This window comes from Ammospiza caudacuta, chromosome 9 (assembly GCF_027887145.1).
Source record: "Ammospiza caudacuta isolate bAmmCau1 chromosome 9, bAmmCau1.pri, whole genome shotgun sequence".
NCBI classification, from domain to species: domain Eukaryota; kingdom Metazoa; phylum Chordata; class Aves; order Passeriformes; family Passerellidae; genus Ammospiza; species Ammospiza caudacuta.
Window position 1 is genome coordinate 23,816,566 of NC_080601.1, and position 21,403 is coordinate 23,837,968.

Genomic DNA, 21,403 nt, shown 5'->3' on the forward strand with positions numbered 1-21,403 from the left:
CTTACACTGCTGTCTACCTGCAGAGACCAAAGCAGGGTATCTCTTGATAGTTTCAATATTATACTGCATCCTTTTGTCCACATTACCATATTTCTTTAAATATATTTATTTAAAACACATATAGATCACAGTCACACTTAAACATCCTTTCTATAAACAGCATTATAGGGAGGAAATTCTGTCTGAGAATAAATCCTATGTGGTGATTTAGTTTGGGTGTTTTCCCCCCTTCAGTTTGTGGGTGGATGCTTTTTTTTGGCTTTCTGTTTTTAATAAAAATTAGTGTGTTTCAGGTTTGGTTGTTTTGGTAGGTTGGTTGTTTTTTTTAGCCTGGGGATTAGTCCAGGTGGATGACATAGCTGGAAGGAAGAAAAGAAGCTTTAAAGGGATTGGTAGAATGAAGTGGTTGTGCAGAGAGAAGGGAATAAAGAAGGACAAATATAGATGGGATGGAGGCTATGCTGTGCTGAAGCAAGGTCAGAGGAAGAAGCAAGAGGATTTGACTGGAGAAGTCACACTGAGTGAAAGAATGGACTTTTGCAGTGGTATTTGCGGAAGTTTGCATTTCCTATCTAATTTCATTCCAAAGTCCAGAGATGAGAGAGAATTTATGAACTATTTAAGCTGACATAAACTGTGCTTTGTATGGCAAACAGGACCTAACAATCCTACAGCAAAAACTTTTGTTTGTGCTCCTCAGCGCAGCAAATGCAGCTGGTGTCCTCCTTTCCCTGTGCCAGTGAAACTCAGCTTTGAAGACTGCAAATCACTGAAGTGGGATTTCATGTGACCTTTTATGTTCAGCCTACACGTTGCTGGGCTAAAACAGGGTGTGCCACAGAAGCTGCTGCCACCACAGAGTGGTACTGTGCAGTGGGAAGCTGTCAGGAGACACTGGAAGCCGAGACAGGGGGTGGCTGTGGGTGGCAATGGGTGCTGAAGAGCAGAAGACCTTCCCAGCTGTTATCTCCTTAGGGCAGATTAGACTTTTGCTAGAAAGGGGAGATCTCCAGAGCAGGTCGAAGAGCAGAAGTGAGGCTGAGAGAATTGTGATTGTTCAGCCTGGAAAAGGCAAAGCTCTGGGGTGATCTTACTGCAGCCTTTTAGTAACTGCAGGGGTCTACAAGAAAGCTGGAGAGGAGCTGATTACAAGGGTATGCAGTAACAGGAGAAGGGGAATGGCATCAAACAGAGCAGTTTGGATATTAGAAAGAAATTCTTTACTGTGGAGTGGGGAGGCACTGGAACAGGCTGGCTTGAGAACTTGTGGCTGTCCCATCCCTGGAAGTGTTCAAGGCCAGGTTGAGCAACCTGATCTAGTGGAAGGTTTCCCGGCCCATGGCAGAGGGATGGGAACAGGATGGTCCCTTTCAACCCAAACCACTGAATGATTCTATCATTTCCAGAGCCTTTCCTCTGGACTCTATGTAACTAATGACAGGTTGAGATGTTACAGTTGGATGTGGGCTTTGATGGCTAATTCTGTCATGGAGAACATTCTATAGGTTACTTCCAGTTAATTTCTTGCTTGAGTTTGTTTTTGTTCTTTTGTCCTGTTCAAGTTCACTGAGGTAAAAAACTAAGTTAAAATTTGCCTTGAAAAAACAGATTCAATTTCTAAAACTGTTTGCTACCACTAAGAGGAATTTGTAGAACTACTACAATAAAATATTTTCTTACAGTACAAAACTCATATCCAAATATTCCCCAAACACTTTCTCCAAAAGTAAATGCTCCCTATGGTAAAGCATCCTATACATAGGATGAAATTTGAGATAATGAATAAAATTTCAATGCCAAATGAATTATTTTTTCCTACTATACACTTTCAAGAAGACACATTGCCAGAAGATCCTCTGTTAAAGAAAAAGGCCTAGCAGTTACAGCCAAGCTACCAGTAGAAAATTAGTGAACACTATAAACACCTCCTGGTTTGACAGACAACAGACATTCTGGCTTCAAGGAAATCCCTCTTGATTTTCATGGAATTAGGATTTAAACCCTTCTGTTTAACGAGGACTAATACAAAATCCTGCAAAAACAAACCCCAGACACACTTGTTCAACCTAAGAAAAGCAAATTGTCAGTTTATTTCCACTTCCTTTTAAATGGACATTATGCTTGGAGATAGGGATTTTAAACCTTTGTTTTTGCTGGGGGCAGAGACGGAGTGCTGCAAATTAAAGAAGTCATGTAAAATTAACATGCAACTGTGCCCTTGGAAAAGGCTGTGTGCAATCTGGAACTCCCTGGCTGCATGACCTTAGGCAAGCGAAAGCATGTGGCACACTTTGGTTTGTGCCATGGTTTGCCCATCACCACAGAGGCGATGATGCCTTCAAAAGGACTTAGTGCCACACAGCAAAGCCAGCTATGGGCAGAGGGTCATCATTAAGGTTTGTGGTCATAATAAAAAAATGCAGCAAGTCTGAAGAGATGCTGTGACACAGCTACATATAGTAGCTAGAAATTATTTAAATCATAGGAATCATAGGCTTGTAGTCCAGGGAAGTTAAACCACAAAAGAATTTGTAAGGTTAGTGCAGACTTTTCTTCTGAGCTTCTAACTTCCCATTACCCATGCTGCCTACTGTCCCTGATCATGAGTGCATCTATTTCTGTATGTTTGCAGCATAATTTTTTTTCCCTGAAGTTCAGTCTGAAATCCAGGCACACTAGAGCTTGCCATGGCAGTATGGGTATTGCTCATGTATTCACTCCACTCTTTGGGAAACCATTCAAAGTACCAAATTATTTCTATGAACCACAGATTAGTTTATCTCACAATAAATAACCAAGCCTTTGAATTAATTTTTCCTGACTATAAGGAAGCAGTTAGAACACACTGAGGGAATATTTGCATAATACTGTGCATGCCTTATAAGAAACACTATATAGAAATTAATACCAGAATTCCATGAAGTTCCAGCATTCCTGTCCAACTATTACTGAAGTTAGTTGAGTGGCTTAACTGCAAACAATGTACATACCACAACATGTCAGGCAGACAGACATATAAGAACATTTAAAGTTCTTATTGTTGCAATAAACTTAACAAATGGAACATTTGTTAGATCAGATCTGATCTAAGATTTGCTAATGCAACAAAAAGCTAGGTCTGGTGGGCTCAACTACACCCATGGAGAATAGCTGAGCTTAGCAAAACCACATAATATCTAGCTTTTCAGGTCTGCACTTAAAAAAATAAAAAGAGTCTCTCTCAGACTCAACAGTAGCGCTTTTTTAACTTTTGCTGCTACAAAGCAGAAATTTTAAGAAAGTTGTCTTTAAAAATGCAAACTACAATCACATAAATTGAAACTATGTTTGGCAGGAATGTTTCTTGGCATCGCATCTTAGCATATGAAGAAAAGTACAATTTTGCCATAAACATTTAGATCATGTAACATTCAATACAAACTCTGAACCACCTGTGTGTGTTCCATGCAGACAGGGGTGGAATTAGGAAGTCAACTGCACTGTTAACAGGTCACAGAGCACGAGGTGGTACCCAGGTGTTTCAAAGATAAAGGAAAAGGCTCCCACCACATTACGCTGATTTCTTCCTGTATTTGCATATCTCTCTTAAATTTATCCTGTGAATATCTAGTCATGGAAAGCTCTGCCTTCAGGTTTTAAAATCCTGACACCACAGTAAGATTTTGTAGCCACATATCCAGGTTTCTAAGGAGTATTTCAACATGCTCAAGTCGAAGTATGCATGTCCACTGTGTGTGGTGAGAACGCTCACACACTTGAGAAACAGGTGCTCCTCCTATCCCTGCACAAATCGGCTGAATTGGCCATGAGGAGGAGAGAAAGGGCAACTTGTAATACTTCAGATTAATGCAGGAAAGCAGAGCTACTTCTTTCTCTTCCCTATTTTACAACAATATTAAAACCTCAGATGAGATGTGGAGTGCAGTCTATGTGAAGGTGCAGCAGAGGGGTGGTGCTGCCTTTTGGGTTTAGGGCTTTTGAATCAGTTCACCAAAATGTTGTGGGCCATTATAACCCTCACACATAGACCCACTTTAGATACTTGAAGGTAATCCTGCTCTAATTGTTTGCAAAAGTGCAGAAGGAGAATCCCAGCTATAATTTTATGACAGCAGGAGGTGTGTACTGTATTTTTTTATGTACCAGTAATGGATGGAATCAAGCTTTCCAACTTGTTCCTCAACTTGTTATTTAAAGATAGCTAGTTTAGACCAACACCATTTAAACCAGTTCAGACTACTTAAGGTGGTAAATTGCAGGCAATGAGGAAATTCTCTGCGTTCTTCCCCCTGTCCATTGAGGCTTCCACAGGTTAGGATGCAGCCGGCTTGGCTTTCATTAGCTGTGCCTGGCTGAGGAGCATCAGTGTCACTGCAGCTCTGCCAGTACACACCTCCCCAACAACACTGCCACAGTATGGAGAGAGTCGGCATCAATAAACTGCATTCCATCAAAATTAGCTTTACAAAAGATTATTCCAGTTTGCATGAAGGTTCCTGGGGAGAGGGAGAGTGCCTTGATAAGGGTTTATAAGTTAGTATTGAGTGCTTAAGTATGACTTATTTTAGGAAAAAATATTTTTCAGTATTTCATTCTTATTTTTTCAGAGGAGGAAAAGAATTCCATGTTACCTTAATCTGAAACAGAACTTCTTTTAAGTATTCAGAAATACAAAAAGTCATGATGAAAGAGCCTCGAAGTGCCAACTGTAGCAGCACATGAAGCGAGACACACTAAAAATACTTCAGTAATGGCCAGCTTCTGCTTTTTTCCTCTCAAACCCTGTATTTAACATTGTTCTCCTTCACTTAGGAACATTTCCCGTTTTCCAGTTCCCTCCATTCCGCCAGTTCTTTCGAAGATTAGGAAACATTACAAAACTTAACTACAAAAGCCATCTTCATAAGACATTAAAGCATTAAGCAATTAATTAAGTTTTTCTAATTTGCATAAGACTCATACATGATAATGAGTCACACACTATTTCCTTACAACTTTGAAAATAGACACTTTGAAAATATTCCTCTTTGCGCTGCAGGTGAAACCGACACATATTTTACTTCTAAATCTGCGTTATCCACTCCAAACCCGTGTTTACCTCCCGCACTTCCTTGCGGCGCCCTGGCCAGCGGGTCAGAACGGGTAAAACTCCCTTTTACTCTAAAACCTCTGCCAACTTGCTCGTGCCTCGGCAGCTCCCGATCCCCCCGCGCTGCGGGAAGCGCCTCGTCCCCCGCTGCCTTCCCACCGCTGCCCTCAGTCCCGCGGCAGCGCCGTTCCCGCAGGAGCCGGGAGCGGACCAGCCCCTACCTGAACTTCTCTCCGGCCGGCACCGTCAGCCTGTTGAGCTTGTCCATGCCCGTGAGCGCTGCCCCCCGGGACGCGCTGCCCTCGGCCCGGCACCTGCCGGCGCCGCCGCTTGCCCGGGCCGGACTCTCCTTCCGCCGGGTCCCGCCGCGCTGCCGGAGCCTCTCCCCGACCCGTCCCGCCTGCAGGCACCGGCAGAGGAGGGACTCGGGGCTCGGCCGGCTCCGCCCCGCCCGGGGCGCGCACAGGTGGCTACGGAGCCGGGAACCGAGGAGGAGCCTTTGGGAACGGGGGCCCGCTGATCCGCCCCTGCCCCCGGAGCTGCCGGAGCGGCCCGGCCGCGCTGGTTCAGGGGCGCTGAAGGGCGGCCCGGCCGCGCTGGTTCAGGGGAGCTGAGGGGCGGCCCGGCCGCGCTGGTTCAGGGGAGCTGAGGGGCGGCTGAGGGCGAGCCCAGCGGGCCGTGCCGGGGCCGGTGAGCCGCTCGCTGTCACCTGCCCAGCCCAGGGGTTTCACCGGCTGCGGGGAGAGATGCAGGGCCTGGTTCCTCTCCTCCTCCCCGCTCCTGGTGAATTTGTGCCAGGTGGGAACATGCTGCGTGGGAACTTTGCCTTTCCCGAGGTTGCCCAGTGAAAGAGAGAAAAAATCACCATCTTATCCCCATTCTTTTGAATGTAACTGTAAAGAAAAAAAAAGTTTCTTACCCTATTTTAAAACTATTTAAAACTCTGATCCTTCCAGAGACACAGCAAGGCTGTTCCCACCCAAGGTGCAGGCAGCTGTGTTTTATGGCTCTGGTATCTCTGAGCTTGGGACTTTTTGCTCAGTCTTAAGCTCAGCAATATTTTCCTCTATAAAGCCGAACTTTGGAGGCAGCCAGTTGCTTCTAAGGGGCAGTGTAGGCAGTTGTTCACATCCAGCCTACTATTATTATTATTATTAGTAGTAGTAGTAGTAGCAGCTGATTCATTTGAATTCTGCACCTTTGGAGGATGGCTCTGTTGCTCCCCTTCTGTATCTTTGGCCTCTCTGCAGCTTAGTTTCTAACCTAAGGCTGTTCTAGAGAGGAAACCTAGTAGTTATTTTTTTAACTGTACATCTACATCGTGTTAATATATTTTGATACATACAATATGCTTTGGGGACACACAAAGGTATTTTTTGGTGGGATTCTTATTGCCACTTGGCTAGGTTTTCCCATGGAATTTGTCTTCCTAGAGAGTACTGACTAAAGTTTTTTTTTTCTTGTGAAACTGAAGGAGCAAAACAGAGTTTCATGGTTAGTGCAGGTGACTCTGGGGAAATAGCCTGCCATGAGATTTTTGTTTTTGATAGCAGTATCGTTGTGATCTTGGCAGGCTGCTGGTTTTGGTCTCTGAGCTTTCAACATAGGAATTGCCTGATGTTTGAATACAGTATTTTCTAGGCTGGGCTGATAGTGTACAAATTGCTTTTTTTGGGGGTATCTTATAAAGTTTGTGGGCTTTAAGGAATAATACAATGTTGACTGTCACATAATACACAAAACTGGATCTTCATGTTGCGTTGTATCTGGTTGTGGACCGGTCAACTTTGCAATTTTACTCCCTAAAAGTTATTTTGAAAATTAAATTAATTTTGAATTCGGTAAAGTTCACACTGACAGTGTAAAGAAGTAGATAGGAATATATTGCTGTGTCACTTTCCCTTTTGCTTATATAATCTTCCCACTTATCTGAACACATATCAGAATAAGAGATTTGCTCAGTAGGTTCCTGCAGGGTTTCCCTTATACAACAACTCCTCTTGCCTGACTGTCGCAGAAATCCTGAGCTTTTTTCCTCTGGGATCTCTGAGATCTGTCATCTGCAATACTGTGCTGATTTAACCTTGTTTCTTCCTGACTCAACCAAGGCTACAGGTTTAAAACTCTGCAGTGCCAGTGCCGAGTTTTCTCGCCTGTCCTTGCAGTGCTGTCACCTCCCTGGTCCCAGGAAGGGGTGGCTGCTGATGTGTCATGCTCAGGGCAGTCCCTCAGTCCCGTGCACTCAGGGCTCAGTGACACTTTGACTCACACAGGATTTCTCATCCCGGTCATCTGCTGGCCCCTGTGTTTGTGTAGCTGTGCTACATGGACTGGGAAAGGAGTCCACTACAAACAATCAAGCAAAAAGTCACAAAAATCGGGGTTTTTAGCTGCAACAGTTCTTTGGTTTGATTTGGTGCACAGATGTTTGTGAGTGTGCAGTGCAGGATGAGCAGAATAGGGTGTGCGACTTTTTAGACTGGTACTGCTGCCAAGAAGTTACTCCTAAAAAAGTCTTCATTATACAGGACTTGTTCTTGAGATTCTGTGGCACCTGCTTAGCTCTCTCTGGTCTGCCTCCAAGTCAGCCTTGGGCTATCTGCCCCAGTGCTGAAAAGGCTGGTTTGGGTACCCCAACATAGAAAAACCACTGGAGAAAAACCTTAAATGAAGCAGGTGTTTGCAGAGTCTGAACTCCAGGCCTATGTTAAGACTGATCCTGTCTGTGCTCAGGAGGATTTGTGCAGCCCATGTGGACAGGGACATGTAACTGTCCAGCTGGCAGGGTGGCCCTGCAGACCTGCACGAGGGACAGGGCAAGGAACAAGAGTTTCTCCATCACTACAGCCTTACTTGCCACCCCAAAATGGTGTCTCTGGGGCCCAGGCTGGAGCTGGGGGCAGGGCCTGACTGACCCCCAGTGCAGGAAACACCCTGCCTTCCTCTTCAGGAGCCCTGGGAGAGCCTGCAGGCGGTGGTCGGGTTGAGCCACACAGCAAACATAATGTGTGCTATTTCTGTAGCTGTAACCCCAGCAACTCTCCCTCTTTGACATTATATGCTCATTTGGATAAGGCCAAAGAGGAACTGGGATTTTTTTACCACGTGGGTGGCATCTTGACCATAGTGATGGTTAACAGGAAACTCTCCTCCCCAGCCACAGGGACTCAGGGACTGTTTTGGGTAGATGGGGATTTGTTTTGAGGTATGCCTTTGTCACCTCCCTGCTCCCTGGCACATCTGGGGCCAGTGGGGATTGTGCTGCTGCCTGCTGAGACATGGCCTGGAAGGGCTGTGGGGCATAATGGTGTCCCAGAAGAATGTATCTCGAAGTCTTGGATGAGGTGTTTTGCAGAGGTGTTCCCACAGTACTGCTTCTCTGGAGCGACATCACTGAAGCCTTTTGCCTAAATTGTATTTTCCTATCTAATGTTTTAAGAACCTGCATCCACACAGACTGTCACTCTTGTGATTATGTAGATAGGCACTAACTTTATTTTCCTTTATTTGGCTGCAAAGGATAGGGGATGGATTCCTGGCACTATTCCCTAATGCAGGTATGCAGGATTTGCCAGTTAAGTCCTTTGGCAGGATGGCTTACAGAATATACACGCATTTCTATTTTAAATTTTTGATGCTCAAAATGCCATTGTAATTTTGAAAAAGGCCTTCTAAATGCTTGAATAGATTTTATAAATCTATAAATCCACTGTCTGTTGTAACATAATTTTCTCTTCTTTGCAAGTGCTGTGGCTCCGTCTGTGTTGGTCTCTCTCATCCTCTCCCAATATGACTGCATAATTCCCCATTTATGCTCATAAATAGATTGATTTTTAAAAGCAACTTCTTTAGCATTTGATAAAGCATGTTGATAAACATGTTCAGAAACAGAATGTGTTTTTTATCCCCTCTGCTATCTTCTGCTGTTAATTTCCAACCAGCTCTTTCCTTCCACATGCTGCCTCATTCTGGCGGCATGTTCTGGTTTCTGTTTCAGAGCTGTGAGGCCATTGAGGCATGGTCAAAACCAGACTTGCTGAAACAAACTCTGTGACAAAGACTGTGAGCATCCCACCTTCATTTGGTCAAAACTGTGAATTGCCAGGTATGTCCTGTTTCAGGGCTCCAGTTTTCTATATCCTATTGTTAGAATATTGTTAGAATAATTTTTGGTTTTACTTTGGATCTCTAAGTAGATAAAAGACTCCTGTAGCATAGAAACAAAGGATCAGATGACTTTTCTAAAGCATTTTAGTTCTTGTTAAATTATGTCCCTAGATCAGAAAAAGCATCTCCATAGAGAGTCAATTGTAGAGAAATAAACAAAGTCCGGGGTTTGGCTGCTATCACTGATAAGATGGGTGTATTTTCTTGCCTGAAGGTTTTTCTCTGACTCCTTTGATGACTGCCTTTTGTTATTTCCACTGAAATTAATGCTCCCTAGTTTAATACATGGTTTGTATGCTGATTTTGGGTTTGTCAGGGGTTCCTGCTGAAGCTATTAAATTTAAATATAATATAACAGCTATGCATATCTTCCTTTAAGACTCTTAAGTTTTGGTGCTAACAGCTTTTTATGGAGACCATTTTTGCCGTTTTCTTAATGCAAGTTGCAGAGTATGGCTGTGTGACATATTAGTCTAGGGAACTAATTAGTCTGGGGAACCTGGGGGCCTGTTTGAGCTCTTGCTCTGGGTTGATGCCTGAAGCCACATCCTGACTGCTGCTGGGGTGGGGCTCAGTGGTGCAGCAGCATCTCCCCTTAGCAACTTCTGCACAGCAAGAAGCCCTAGGAAGGTGTCCCAGGCAGGAGCTCTGGCACACAGGAGAGATGGACAATCAAGCTGCAGGAAAGGGAGAAAAGTCCAAGCCAGGGTACAGGTGCAGCCTTGGCTCTCATTGCCATTTCTGAACCTCTAGGGTTTCACACAGTTGAGATAAAAGCTTTAATTGTAAACTCACATTTAGCAATAAGAAGCTGAATAAAAAGAACTGCAGGTAGATTCAAATGATTTACAGTGAATCTCTTTAATGCTTATTTTTGATGCTTTGAGGAGACAGTGCTGCGTCAAAGGATCTCAAGCTATGCATGACTATTCAAGAGGAAGCTACTTTTTACAGATTACATTAATGCTCATAGATACAGTCTAGTGCCTTCAATGTCTATGAAACTGCCAAGAAACCTGATTTGAAGTAAGTAATCAGTTGGATTACCAGGTTTCATTTTTATTCATGACATGACCATATATGACTTTATCTCTCAGTCATGTTAGGAAACCCATTTCTTAACTCCTTCTCTATTAACAAAGCTTTCTCTCCAACATTATTAGAGGTGATTGGGCCAATTTTTTTTTTTCTTAGAAGTACTCAGGAGTGAAGGATCCAACTGTTCTTTATAGGAAAGAATTAATGGAGATAATTTAATGTGCAACCTTCTCTGCTAAGTGTGTTCTTTGATTTTGACTTCCCTACTTCTGGAGAATGTGGAGAATCACAGGATATTGCACACTTTGCTCTTTAAAAGACAGCTTTGTGAGCTTTTGCTTGGCTTTTCTGTTAGGAAATCCCAGCAACAGAGCTCCACTATAAGCTCTCCTGAGCAGTATGTAAAATGATTGATAATTCACTTCAAAATATCTGTCTGATTTTACTCCCTTGAGGTCATAGTGTTTCACCTAGCTCAGAGGTACTTCTCCCTGCCCATATCTACAGGCTGTCTTTAATCTTAGATTGATAATTGCTTCAAAGACAGTATGTGTTCAAACATGAAGGACTCTATTTAAGAGAGGCATCTACTGCTTGAGCTCTGAGCTACTAGATTAGCACTAAAGAGAGCTCCAGCCATAGAAGCACTGTAATGTGAATGTAAATATAACTGGTCAGTAACAGGAATTTGGCTTGATCAGTCTGTGTTCACATGAAAGTTAGGAAATGATTGCCACAGTTCTCTTTTTCATGGCTGTGGAGTGAAAATAGCCCAAACTGGTGCCATCTGCATCGGAAGACAGCCCAAGTACAAACCATGTGAATCTAAACTAGAATCTGTAGTTGTGCTGCAAACTCGTTTTTTTTTCCTAAAAGAAAAGTGCTGTTTGATAATATTTTGTATGTATTTGATTTCTTCTACTTTCAGAATATCTGTAGGAAGATATGCTAGCAATGGGCTGTGGTAGTGAAGAGTGCAGGGGAAACAGAAAATTAGCAGTAGACAGTCACATGCTGCCTGTGAGGGTTTTGTGCTTGATCATATGGATCTGAATGCAAATTTGTGGTACTTCATACCGGGCCAGAAATGCACTCAAACTCTATTGTTTAAAACTATGTCAATTTAGATATAGTTTTTGCCCCCTCAATTTCTATTTTGGTCAACACACTGCCTACATAACTTAGTATTCAGTGTCTCATAGCTGGTATTTGGAAAACATGAGTTTATGGAACATGATTTCTCATAATATTATCTATATTTGCTACTTACTGATTGCTACAAACAGGTGAAATAGTTCTGCTTTTTATTTAAAATAATACATCTCTGTTTTTTTCCAATCTAGTATCTAGTTCAATGGAATTTTCTCCTTTCCCAGGATGCTTATATGCCATTTTAAACTAGGAAACACTTCTTGTACAGGGAGAATTACATGTGATGAGAAGAGAGTACATTTCTGTCCCAAGTGTTTTTACATAATACTGATTTTCAGGAGTTTTGGTCTTCTCACTGTGGGTCAAATAGCTCAATGTCACAGTGTTGATTTTGGAAGATTCCTATCAGCTGCCCTAGAAATCTTAAAACTTTAATCCTTTATCATTTTGGATACCAATGGCATGCTCAAAGCTGATCTTACAGTACTAGTAATAGAAGATGCAGTTGAAAATGCAACTCTAAATTTTATTGAATGGGATTTGGGTTTGTCATTAGGCTCACTGGAGGAAACAGGTCATACATGTAGGCATGTACTGCAGGCAAAGATGTGAAAACAGTAAATTTAGTAGGATTTTCTCATGAAGAGTCTTCTGAGCAAACACATTTTAGCACCTGCTGAGAACATGTGTTTTCTTTCTCTGGGGACTGTGCAAAAAGCTGCACTTCTGCTTTTCAGTTTTACTGTCATCTGTTTCATGTGCATACAGAAACACAAGTATTGCTCCTACAGACACACTAATTACTTAACGTCAAACTCAAAGCATTTGAGATCAGATTGTCTCAGAGGCAGTGACCTGTCTTGGAGCCAGCTGACACCCACGGTGACTCTCGGGAGCAGCTCTGCAAGTGCTGCAAACCTGATCCCCTTCCAGGATCACGAGTGGCTGCCAGGGAGATGCCCCTGAGTGTCCGGCTTGTCCCACTGTGAGCCTAACCACGGGAGGGAGGGTGCAGGGACACAGGGCTCTTTGCAGCACGAGCATCACTCAGCATTCAGGCATGGATGGTGAATGGTCTAAATATGTTTGTGTCCCTGCTGATGAAATTGCTCACACGGACAAAAGGCTGCACAAATTTTTAAAATTTCAAAGTTAAAGGAATGTCTTGAAATAAGGTCATTTTTGTATAGTGCTGTTACACATACCAGGATGCCTTCAGTATCTGAAAAATGCTTAAAAACTAACAATTTTAAAAGCACTTCTTTCCTGCACTGGCCTGTAATACATACAACCAAAGGGAAAGGGTTGGTGGGTGGCATAGTTTGGTAATCTGCACTTCACTGACCATAATTATGCTGTCTGAGCGTTTTCCTATTCCAGCTTAAGAACAGGAAAAATTATTTTATCTATAGTCTTTTCTATTCTCATGTGTTTCCATCTGCTTAATACTGCTCTCTCCTGTTTCCGGATAATTGGAATTGCCTGCCACTGTGTTCTGGAAGCAGAGAGGTCACTGAACAGAAAAAGTTTCAAAAATTTTTTTCACACAAAAATGTAGTGGATTTGAAATACCACCTTCCAAAGAAACCCCAAAAAACAAACAAACAAAAAACAAACAACAAAACCCCACCCTAAATAAACCCCAGTAAAATGATCAGGGAGATGGGAGACTCTTTAAAGAAAGAAATTATTGTCTTAATAAGTATCAAACTACTCTTTGAAATATTAGCAAGAGAACATTTTATGACCAAAGAGATACACTTTAATGGAATTCTCTCTTGTGTTGAGAAAAATTGTTCAGACTTGTAACTACAGCCATGAATTTTTTCTGTTGTCTACAGCTACAAATTTTGTGGATTGTTGCTAAGGATATGTTTACACAGTTGGTAACTTTAATTGCATTAAGATCACAAAAATGTAGCAGATGAATTGGAGTCCAACACTATATCAGAGAGGGTTATTATTTTTATAGATCCTAATGTGAAGCATTTATTGCCATAGTACATAATTTAAAAGAGTTACTTTACAAGTTTGTGGTCATATGATTCTTCATCTTTCCCCTCCCACAGGATATTGGGACAAAAAGTCTATGTTTACTATCAAACACTGGATTTCAGAATAACTTCCCTTCAGTTTTAAAATACAAAGGGAAAATACAATATTCAGAAAGGAAAGAAGAAAGAAAATATGACAGAAGTCTACACGTAAAGAAACACACATATGTGAATTTGAATATCCATTATACTCCATTGTATTATTTATAAACAATCTTCCCTTTTTTATATAGTGTTATAATAGAGAACAAGAAGGTCTCTGCAGTGAGGAAATTACCAACTAAAGTATTTTGTGATGGAAGAAAGTTTCTGACTATTAGTTTAGGAATAATACGCATAGGTGATAGCTCTACAAGATTTTTAATGTCTGGTTGTTAGTGAATTTTATCAACATCTCCAGCATGGATTTAGATATTTAACACCTTTCTCTGTATTGTAGCTATCTAGGGTTATGTCATACATTTGAAACAGTCCTGTTCATTTTGTCATAATGGTGTTGAGTCAGAATTGTGTTTATAAGCAGACTGATAGTGCAGACTAGATTGCACTGTTTGTAATTTGAAACTACTCACAAGATGTATGATCTTTGTATAGCTTTTGATAGAAAATATTTGTATTAGTTAGCAAATAGGAAGACAATACTGATACAGTAGAGTGTTCCAAAGAGAAGTTATTGGTTTTTAAGGTACCTTTTCCTTAGGCATTGTGATTTCTTTCAAGCTTAACCTTTCCTTGATGCCAGTTAACTTTCATTCTTCTGTTCACAGGAGAATTGCTCCTTGTATGAAAAAAACTACTCAGAGTATCATGAGGCTTCTAAAGAAATGATAGATTTCTATTACTATGCTGATTCCTGGTGGAACTGATATTACCTGAGTAGTAGTGCACTGTGCAATTTTGTTTGTTTCAGGTGGTGAGTGGGGTGTCACTGCAGCCCAGCAGTGACAGTTCACACACGGGTGTGGAGGTGCCCACCCAAATCCATCCCCTCCTTCTTTCCTTCCTCGAGCACCGGCTGTCACAAATGTCACCTGGCACCCACCTTGGAGCTGGCCCAGAACTGCTTTGCTTTAAGGAAGCTGATGCACAAGGATGTCAGAGTAGAAAGAAATGCTGATAAAGGAAGGACATTTTGAGCTTGGTGTAGAATGAGTTCTAAGCCTAAGCCTGGGTGTCTGCTGGAGCTATTCCCTGGGGCTGTGCTTCAAAATGTTCTTGGGGCATTGGTTGTGACTGAACAGCACTTCAAATCTGTCCAGAAAGTGGTGCTCCATCCTGTGGACTCGCAAAGGTACATGACAGGTATAGATGTATACAGATGTGTTGGTTTTGCCTTAGGCTGGTTCAGGAGCATTGAATTCTTTAATCCTGATGGATTTATTCCCACTATTCACTGTGATTAACAGAGGATCTGAAGCTATAGTCATCTTGGTGATGATAGAAAAGTGTTGCTTGAAAGACATTATCTGTAAGGTCTGTGATCAGAAATTAGCTACAGTTGTTATTTTTCAGTATTTACTTAGCTGCCTTTTTTTGTTTTTAAGAGAAAACCCAATGAAATACCAATGCATGGAGGTATACGACAACGGATAGAACAAGAGGACACAGTCTCAAGTTGCGTCAAGCTAGATGTAAGTTAGAAGTAAGAAGGAAATACTTCACAGAAAGAGTGGTCAGAAACTGGAATCATTTACCCAGTGAGGTGGTAGAGGCATCATCCCTTGAAGAATTTAAAAAAAGACTGGATGTGGCACTTGCTGCCATGATCTAGCTGAACAGTTAGAACATCGGCTGGACTAGATGATCTTATAGGTCTCTTCCAGTCTTGAAAATTCTGTGATTCTGTGATTCTGTGATATGATACATAAATAGTACTGCTTTTGGTTAAAAGCTGAAATTGTTGAAATTTGTTGGTTTATCTGTAATTTGGAATTAATCCCTGGAAAGGGACAATCTAGCAGAGATTACCTCTAAAACTATACATGTGAATCATACTTCTATTTCATTAAAAATAAAAATTTATACTAAGAAATAATTGACTTTGGAATGTCTTTTCAGAGTGTATTTAAATCTATTTGTGGGCTATATGTGAACAATATTTGTACCAGTAACATAAAAGGAATATAGCTGGTAATTCATGTTGACATTCCAAGCAATACAAATAATTCTTTTACTTTTATGTTCTTGAGCTGTAGTATCTGTTAATGGAAGCAACAGTATGGAAATGTCTAATATTCTTGTGTATTTCTTCAGATTATTCCCTGAGCCAGAGGAATGAAATGAGGAACTAATATACTGATAAAGGTAATTAATGATATCAGCCAGATCAGTGATTTAGGAAAAAGGATTGATTCCACTTGTGAAATGCATGGTAAGGTATGTTAATTGAAATGGTAACATATTTTTAGCTTTAGTCTGTATTCTGAGAGCTTGGTAAAATAATAAAAAGCCATTAAACTGTGCAGTGAGGAACTAAATAGGAGAAATGATAGAATTGTGGTAGCAGGTGTCTGTCAAACTCAGTGCCAGAATTGTGAAGAAGAAGCTGAGACCCAATGCTCTGTCAAGGATATCATTGGAGAGTACCTAAAATGTGCAATGGCATGGCAGTAGGTAGAAAAGCTAGTATAAGAACTGTAAAATACATGAAATCTCCTTTTGTTTTTCTTCCCAGAATTCTTGGCTATTAGAAACAGAAGGAGATTGTCAGGGTTTGAAAAATTAGGCATGGCTTGTGGAAGAATAAAATAAAATATTTTTAAAGACAGATTATGTAACACTGTTCCATTATCATTTTTAGCAGCAGTCTCAGTCCAGACCAAAACAGATTTGGGCAGGGAGACTGACCTCTTTCCCTACTATGGAGAATGTTCTTTAATGCCTCTGTCCTCCAGGAGCTTGATAAAATAACCGGGAAGACATGGTGTGAGTAGTCCTGAACTGTGGCATCCTGCAGGAAAGCTGCTGTTCTGGTCCTGTGCAGCATCCATTGGAGCAGTGTCCCTGCTTCTGGCAGCTGAGCAGCTCCTGTGCTGGATGGCAGCTCCTCAGTCCCTCCTGCACCCACTGCAAGCACACAGGTGCTCTGAAGCATTGACAATGAGAAGGCCAGGATGAAGGTGCTCATGACTCATAATTTAGTAAATATGTACATTATGGTACTGTCTGTATTTGGGTGGTTGCAGGTGATCCATCCAGAGAGGCTCTGTGATGCCCTGAGTCATGTGTTGATGGGGGTCAGTGCATCTGCATGCAGTTATGCACGAGTGCTGCCATGTCAGTGTCTGTGCTGTTACTAAGGCAATCCTACACTCCTCCCACTGTTTGCTCCTGGAAAGGGACTTTTTAAGGAAGGTGCTAGTAAAAAGGTATTTATTTGCATGCTGAACACAATTTCTGCATTTTTGGGGGGAAATCTTTGAAATATGTATTTTTGGCAAACTTGTTAATTCTATGGGTTTCAGACAGTTGGGTTTCAGGTCTTGAATTCTGTTGCACAAGGGGCTGCTGTGGCATTCCTACCAAGCGCACTTCATCTTTTCCAGCCCAGCTGCACTGAGCAGCCTCCTCTGAAGCTGTTTCAAGTGTCTGGTTGCTGCAGCCCCAACTGTCTGGCTTGCAGCTGCATCTGACCCTCCTGCCATGGTCCCTTAACTTCTCCTTGCAGCTTATCTTGTACCTTCTCTACTTTGCTTGTCTTGATGACCCCATTTTTAAGTACTGCTGTTTTAATTGCTTAGTATTATCTCAACCTGTTATTTTCTCATTTCTGAACTGAAAAAAGTTTACATTATTTGGTTTAATACTTTCCTCCACTATCTTAGCAATAGTGTGTAGACCCCCTGACATCACAGCATAAACTTATGAACTATTGAATGACGCTCTCCACATGCTTATACAAAAGCAAAAAGAGGTTGTGTTTTCACTCATTTTCACAGAGGCTAGTCTAAAGCAAGAAGAATGACATGTCCCTCCTGCAGAGAGCATAAATATATGTTGATAACATGCTGTAAATTAAATATTTTATTTCTTCCAAAAACTGAGAGGACTCCAGTTTGGACACTTGGAGCAAAATGAGCCCAGACATTTGTTCTTTTTTCTGCCCAGTGTGTACTTGAGCTGGGGCACATGTGGAATCCTGGTAAAATGAGATTATAAATTAATGGCCCTTCACACTTCATTGCTTGAATGAGTCAGAAGTTATTTTCTTCTGGTTTTGAGTCCCAGGTGCAGCACTTTCTGACTAAGAAATATGATTCTCTAAAAGGGAAGAAAGACCAATGATTTGAAACTACAACAGCCTCTTCTCTGTGGTCTGAGTGCACATATGTAATAGAGAAAAGGAAAGCACATCAACGGACAGGGTGGAGGAAAGGGATCCTGCCCAGAAATATGATGTTGGTGAAGAAGTGGTTTGTGATTTGGGCAACAGCTTCCATTTCGGGTCTTTGCTTCTGCCTTTGTGTGGAAACCTAAGCAGGTCATTTGCATACATGCCCCAAACAGATGACCCATTTATTTGAATTTTGGTACCCAAATTGAGTTGCTGTGTGACTGATATTGCATTGCTGTTTAGGCTGGTTTAGGGTATTAAAAAAGGGAAAGATATCTACCCTCACAAAAACTTAGTGAGATGAAGCTGGGTGTTACAGTCCCTCTGCCTGGACCAGCATGGGCTTTGTTCTCAGAGGCTGATCCACTCTTGCTCTTCAAAGAGGGCTGACAGGTCTTTAGTCTCTCACTGTTATTGAAGTGTACCTCTGATCTATCTTACTGAAGGTCCCTAAAAATGAGCATAGTTTCAATATTAAAGAAACACTTAAAAATTTTACCCTCATCCCCTCTAATGACATTCCATAGATGGCTGAGCATGGTAGGGTAGCATGAAAAGTGATTGGGCAAGGTTCACTAACTCTATAATTTTCTAATTTATAAATTGTCCTGAACATTAATTTTAATGTGTAATGGTATTTGAAGGATATATTATAATAAGAAAACATTATGATTATCCCAAGGATAGAGGAAAATCTTTCCTGCTTACTAAGTATTGGAATAGAAGTAATCTACTTCCTTTGTTTTTCAGTTGAAAGCTTTCTATGGACTGGGGAAAGTCCAAATGCAGATTGTCTGAACAAGACAAGATGTCTGTACTGCTGGATCTTACTTAAAGAGACAGCAAAAGCTCTTTATGCTTTTTTTAAGGAAACACCCTAGTTGTCATAGAAATCTCATTAGTTTTATTCATATTTTTGTTAGGAATTGTCTTTGATTAAGTGTATGTAAGTGTTGATGTCTGTGTCAAAGCTGAAAAGTTAATTTTCCACATTAAGTTGTTTACCTTAATAATAAAGAAATAAAAAATGTGAGCGGAGAGGGGAGAACAGAAAAATATGTTAATGTGTAACATTTCTAGTTCTTGTAGTTTGAACTATGCAAGTTCAGACATCTCAAGTGGAACACCTCAGCATTACTAGAAAAGTACTTTCCTGGTATGTAACAGCTCTTACAATTGAGAATTTATTCCTATGATACAGGAAAAGACATTGCCTGTTCTTGGAAGGCAAGGATGGAAAATTTCTGTTTGGAGTTCTTAAAAATTATGATCAAATCAAATAAAAAAGATGTTAGAAACTCATCTAGAAATCAATTATAGAATACTTACATGATTTAAAACCAGCTATTTTTTCTGCATATGCTATAAATTCCTGGTGGAATAAAGTATTAACATTTTTCACAGAAGTGAAAATTGATAGATGTTTATTTCAAGCAAAGAAGATCAAATGCTGCCCACACCATAATTACACAGAACTTGTAATTATGTGTTCTGCAACTCAGCTCACTTATTACCCAGGATCTTCCATAACTGCATGTTGCTATATACAAATGGTAAACTCAAGACTTGACACCTCAGACCTGATTTGCAGGTGAGGATTTCTCATTTACCTGGCAATCTGTCACAGCCAGAACAGGCTTCTGAATTAGCATGTGATAGAAAGTACTGATTTTGTGATGAAAGATTTCAATCCTGATTTTGTAAAGTAGCCCCCAGAGCTCCCGAGCTGAGAGCAAAGTTTATTCTGAGTTTGATCTGGGATGAATTTCTAATCACATTAGCTATAAAGGCAGCCTTTTAATTTCACGGTCCCTGGGAAAATGAAACTTGGGTAGACTGAAAGCATTATGAAAAAACTTCTGCATAAACATCTGATACTGTAAGTCTTGGAATATCTACACTGAGGTGATGAAGCTGTAATTACATTTCTTTCTGAGATATGTTTCCAAATTTTGGATGTTTGTAATTGAGTTATAGCCTATATGCTGGGTTTGGCTGGATACAGTTATAAGTACCAATCTTATTTGCACAGCAAGACAGTGTGTTTGGAAGGGCCTTAAGTTCCAGGATTCTTGTGTATCTGTGGTATAAGGTTGATTATGGCACCTGCACTCTCTTAAAAAGTGCTCCTGAATGTAGCTTGATGTTTTTCTATAGAGTGTTCTCCCTGGCATAAATGTTAGCACTGACTAAAGGGGCCCAGGACTGGAATCAGTAGGATTTGAAACTGCTCTCAGGGGAAGTATCTGGAAAGTGCAGTTGTACTGGCATTCTTGAGAGTGAGCTGGTTCAGTGCTTTGGGTGATCTCAGGCTTTCAGGGTGAGAGTTTATCAGCTGAGTCTGCTGTGTGGAGTGAAAAGTACAATGGTGCTTGTGCAGGAGGAAAGGCTTTAAGCAGAGCTCGAGATTTCAACATGCTGTTGGGATTGCTGCAAACATGTAAACCTGTGAGAGCAGTTTGTTGCACAACCTTGGCAGCTCCAGAGAGGGTTTGGACTAGTGACTCACTGCTCTGCTGTTCTGTGTTTTAAAGCAGGACCTCTCTTCTGATACAGTTTAGCAAGTGGGGAGGAAAATATTTCATTATTGAATTTCAGAGGTAGGGCAAGACACTAGTAGAGACTGCACCTTGGTAATTTCACCTTAACATCCAGTAGTTTCTCAGAAACAATCTAGGTACACCTGTGGCTTCAAGTGTAGGTGGGAACTAGTTTATATGGGGCTGTCATTAGGCTGTCAAAGCCAACATTGACACATTAAACTCAAAAGAATATGGTAAGAAATTTCATGAGAAGCGTAGAGCAAAAAATGTTTACTTAAGGGTATCAAAACAGAATTACTATGATAAACTCTTTCCAGATAAACCATTTTGTCTTTTTTGCCTAGACAATTTTTTTCCCCTTAGAGAATAAGCATGGTACTGGCTGGAGGGAAAAGAGCCTTGCATTAAGTTGTTGGAGGTGTTTGGTGCAGAGGGCAGGGAAGCACACCCACGCATGGCTGCAGATTGCTCCTGCTACCTCTGTCATGAGATGTCCCAGCAGAATGGGGAATAACTCTGTGTTTTAGCTCAAAGGGCACTTACAGCCTTGTGGACTCAAAATCTTGTGGAAAACAAGAATATCAAGTGTTGAACTGGAATAGGAAAGGCAAAGAGCTTTTGCTGGTGGTCAGAGAGCTTAACTCCTGCCTGATGAATCCCCATGAAGAAACTTTCATCAAGGCAGAGACCTGAAGCTCTGAACACAGCCAGGAGAAACACAGGATCTCAGTCCCACTGTGTCTGGCAATTATTAATTTTCTGTTTGTCTGTCCTCAGTGTCTTGGTCCATTGGGAATTACCTGCTGTGTGAACATGCTGGAACAGGCCAGCTGGTCTGTGTTAGGTGTATCAATGTAGACTCAGTGTCTCCAGTTAAACTGGAGTGCTGGAAACTCAGGCAGTTTTTGCAATAGCAAGTAGTACGATGTAAGAGTAACACATTTTAGATTGGAAGTTGGTACTGAGGATATGACATCCACACTGTGCATTTAAGGAATTTTAATGCTTTGGACCGTGGAATTCAAAT

The 21,403-nt window shown here is 41.3% G+C and overlaps 1 protein-coding gene across 2 annotated transcripts in view; it reads right to left on the reverse strand.

The window, feature by feature from the left end:
- Positions 1-5,532, reverse strand: part of BLNK (B cell linker) — a 42,825-nt gene extending 37,293 nt beyond the window's left edge. Inside the window, exon 1 of one of the 2 annotated variants that reach the window (XM_058810296.1) lies at positions 5,311-5,532. In XM_058810296.1, the coding sequence (XP_058666279.1) occupies positions 5,311-5,357 (47 nt within the window). In that variant the 5' untranslated portion in view covers positions 5,358-5,532. The remainder of the gene's footprint in view (positions 1-5,310) is intronic. The other variant, XM_058810297.1, reaches the window with a different exon arrangement.
- Between the last annotated feature and the right edge of the window lie 15,871 nt (positions 5,533-21,403).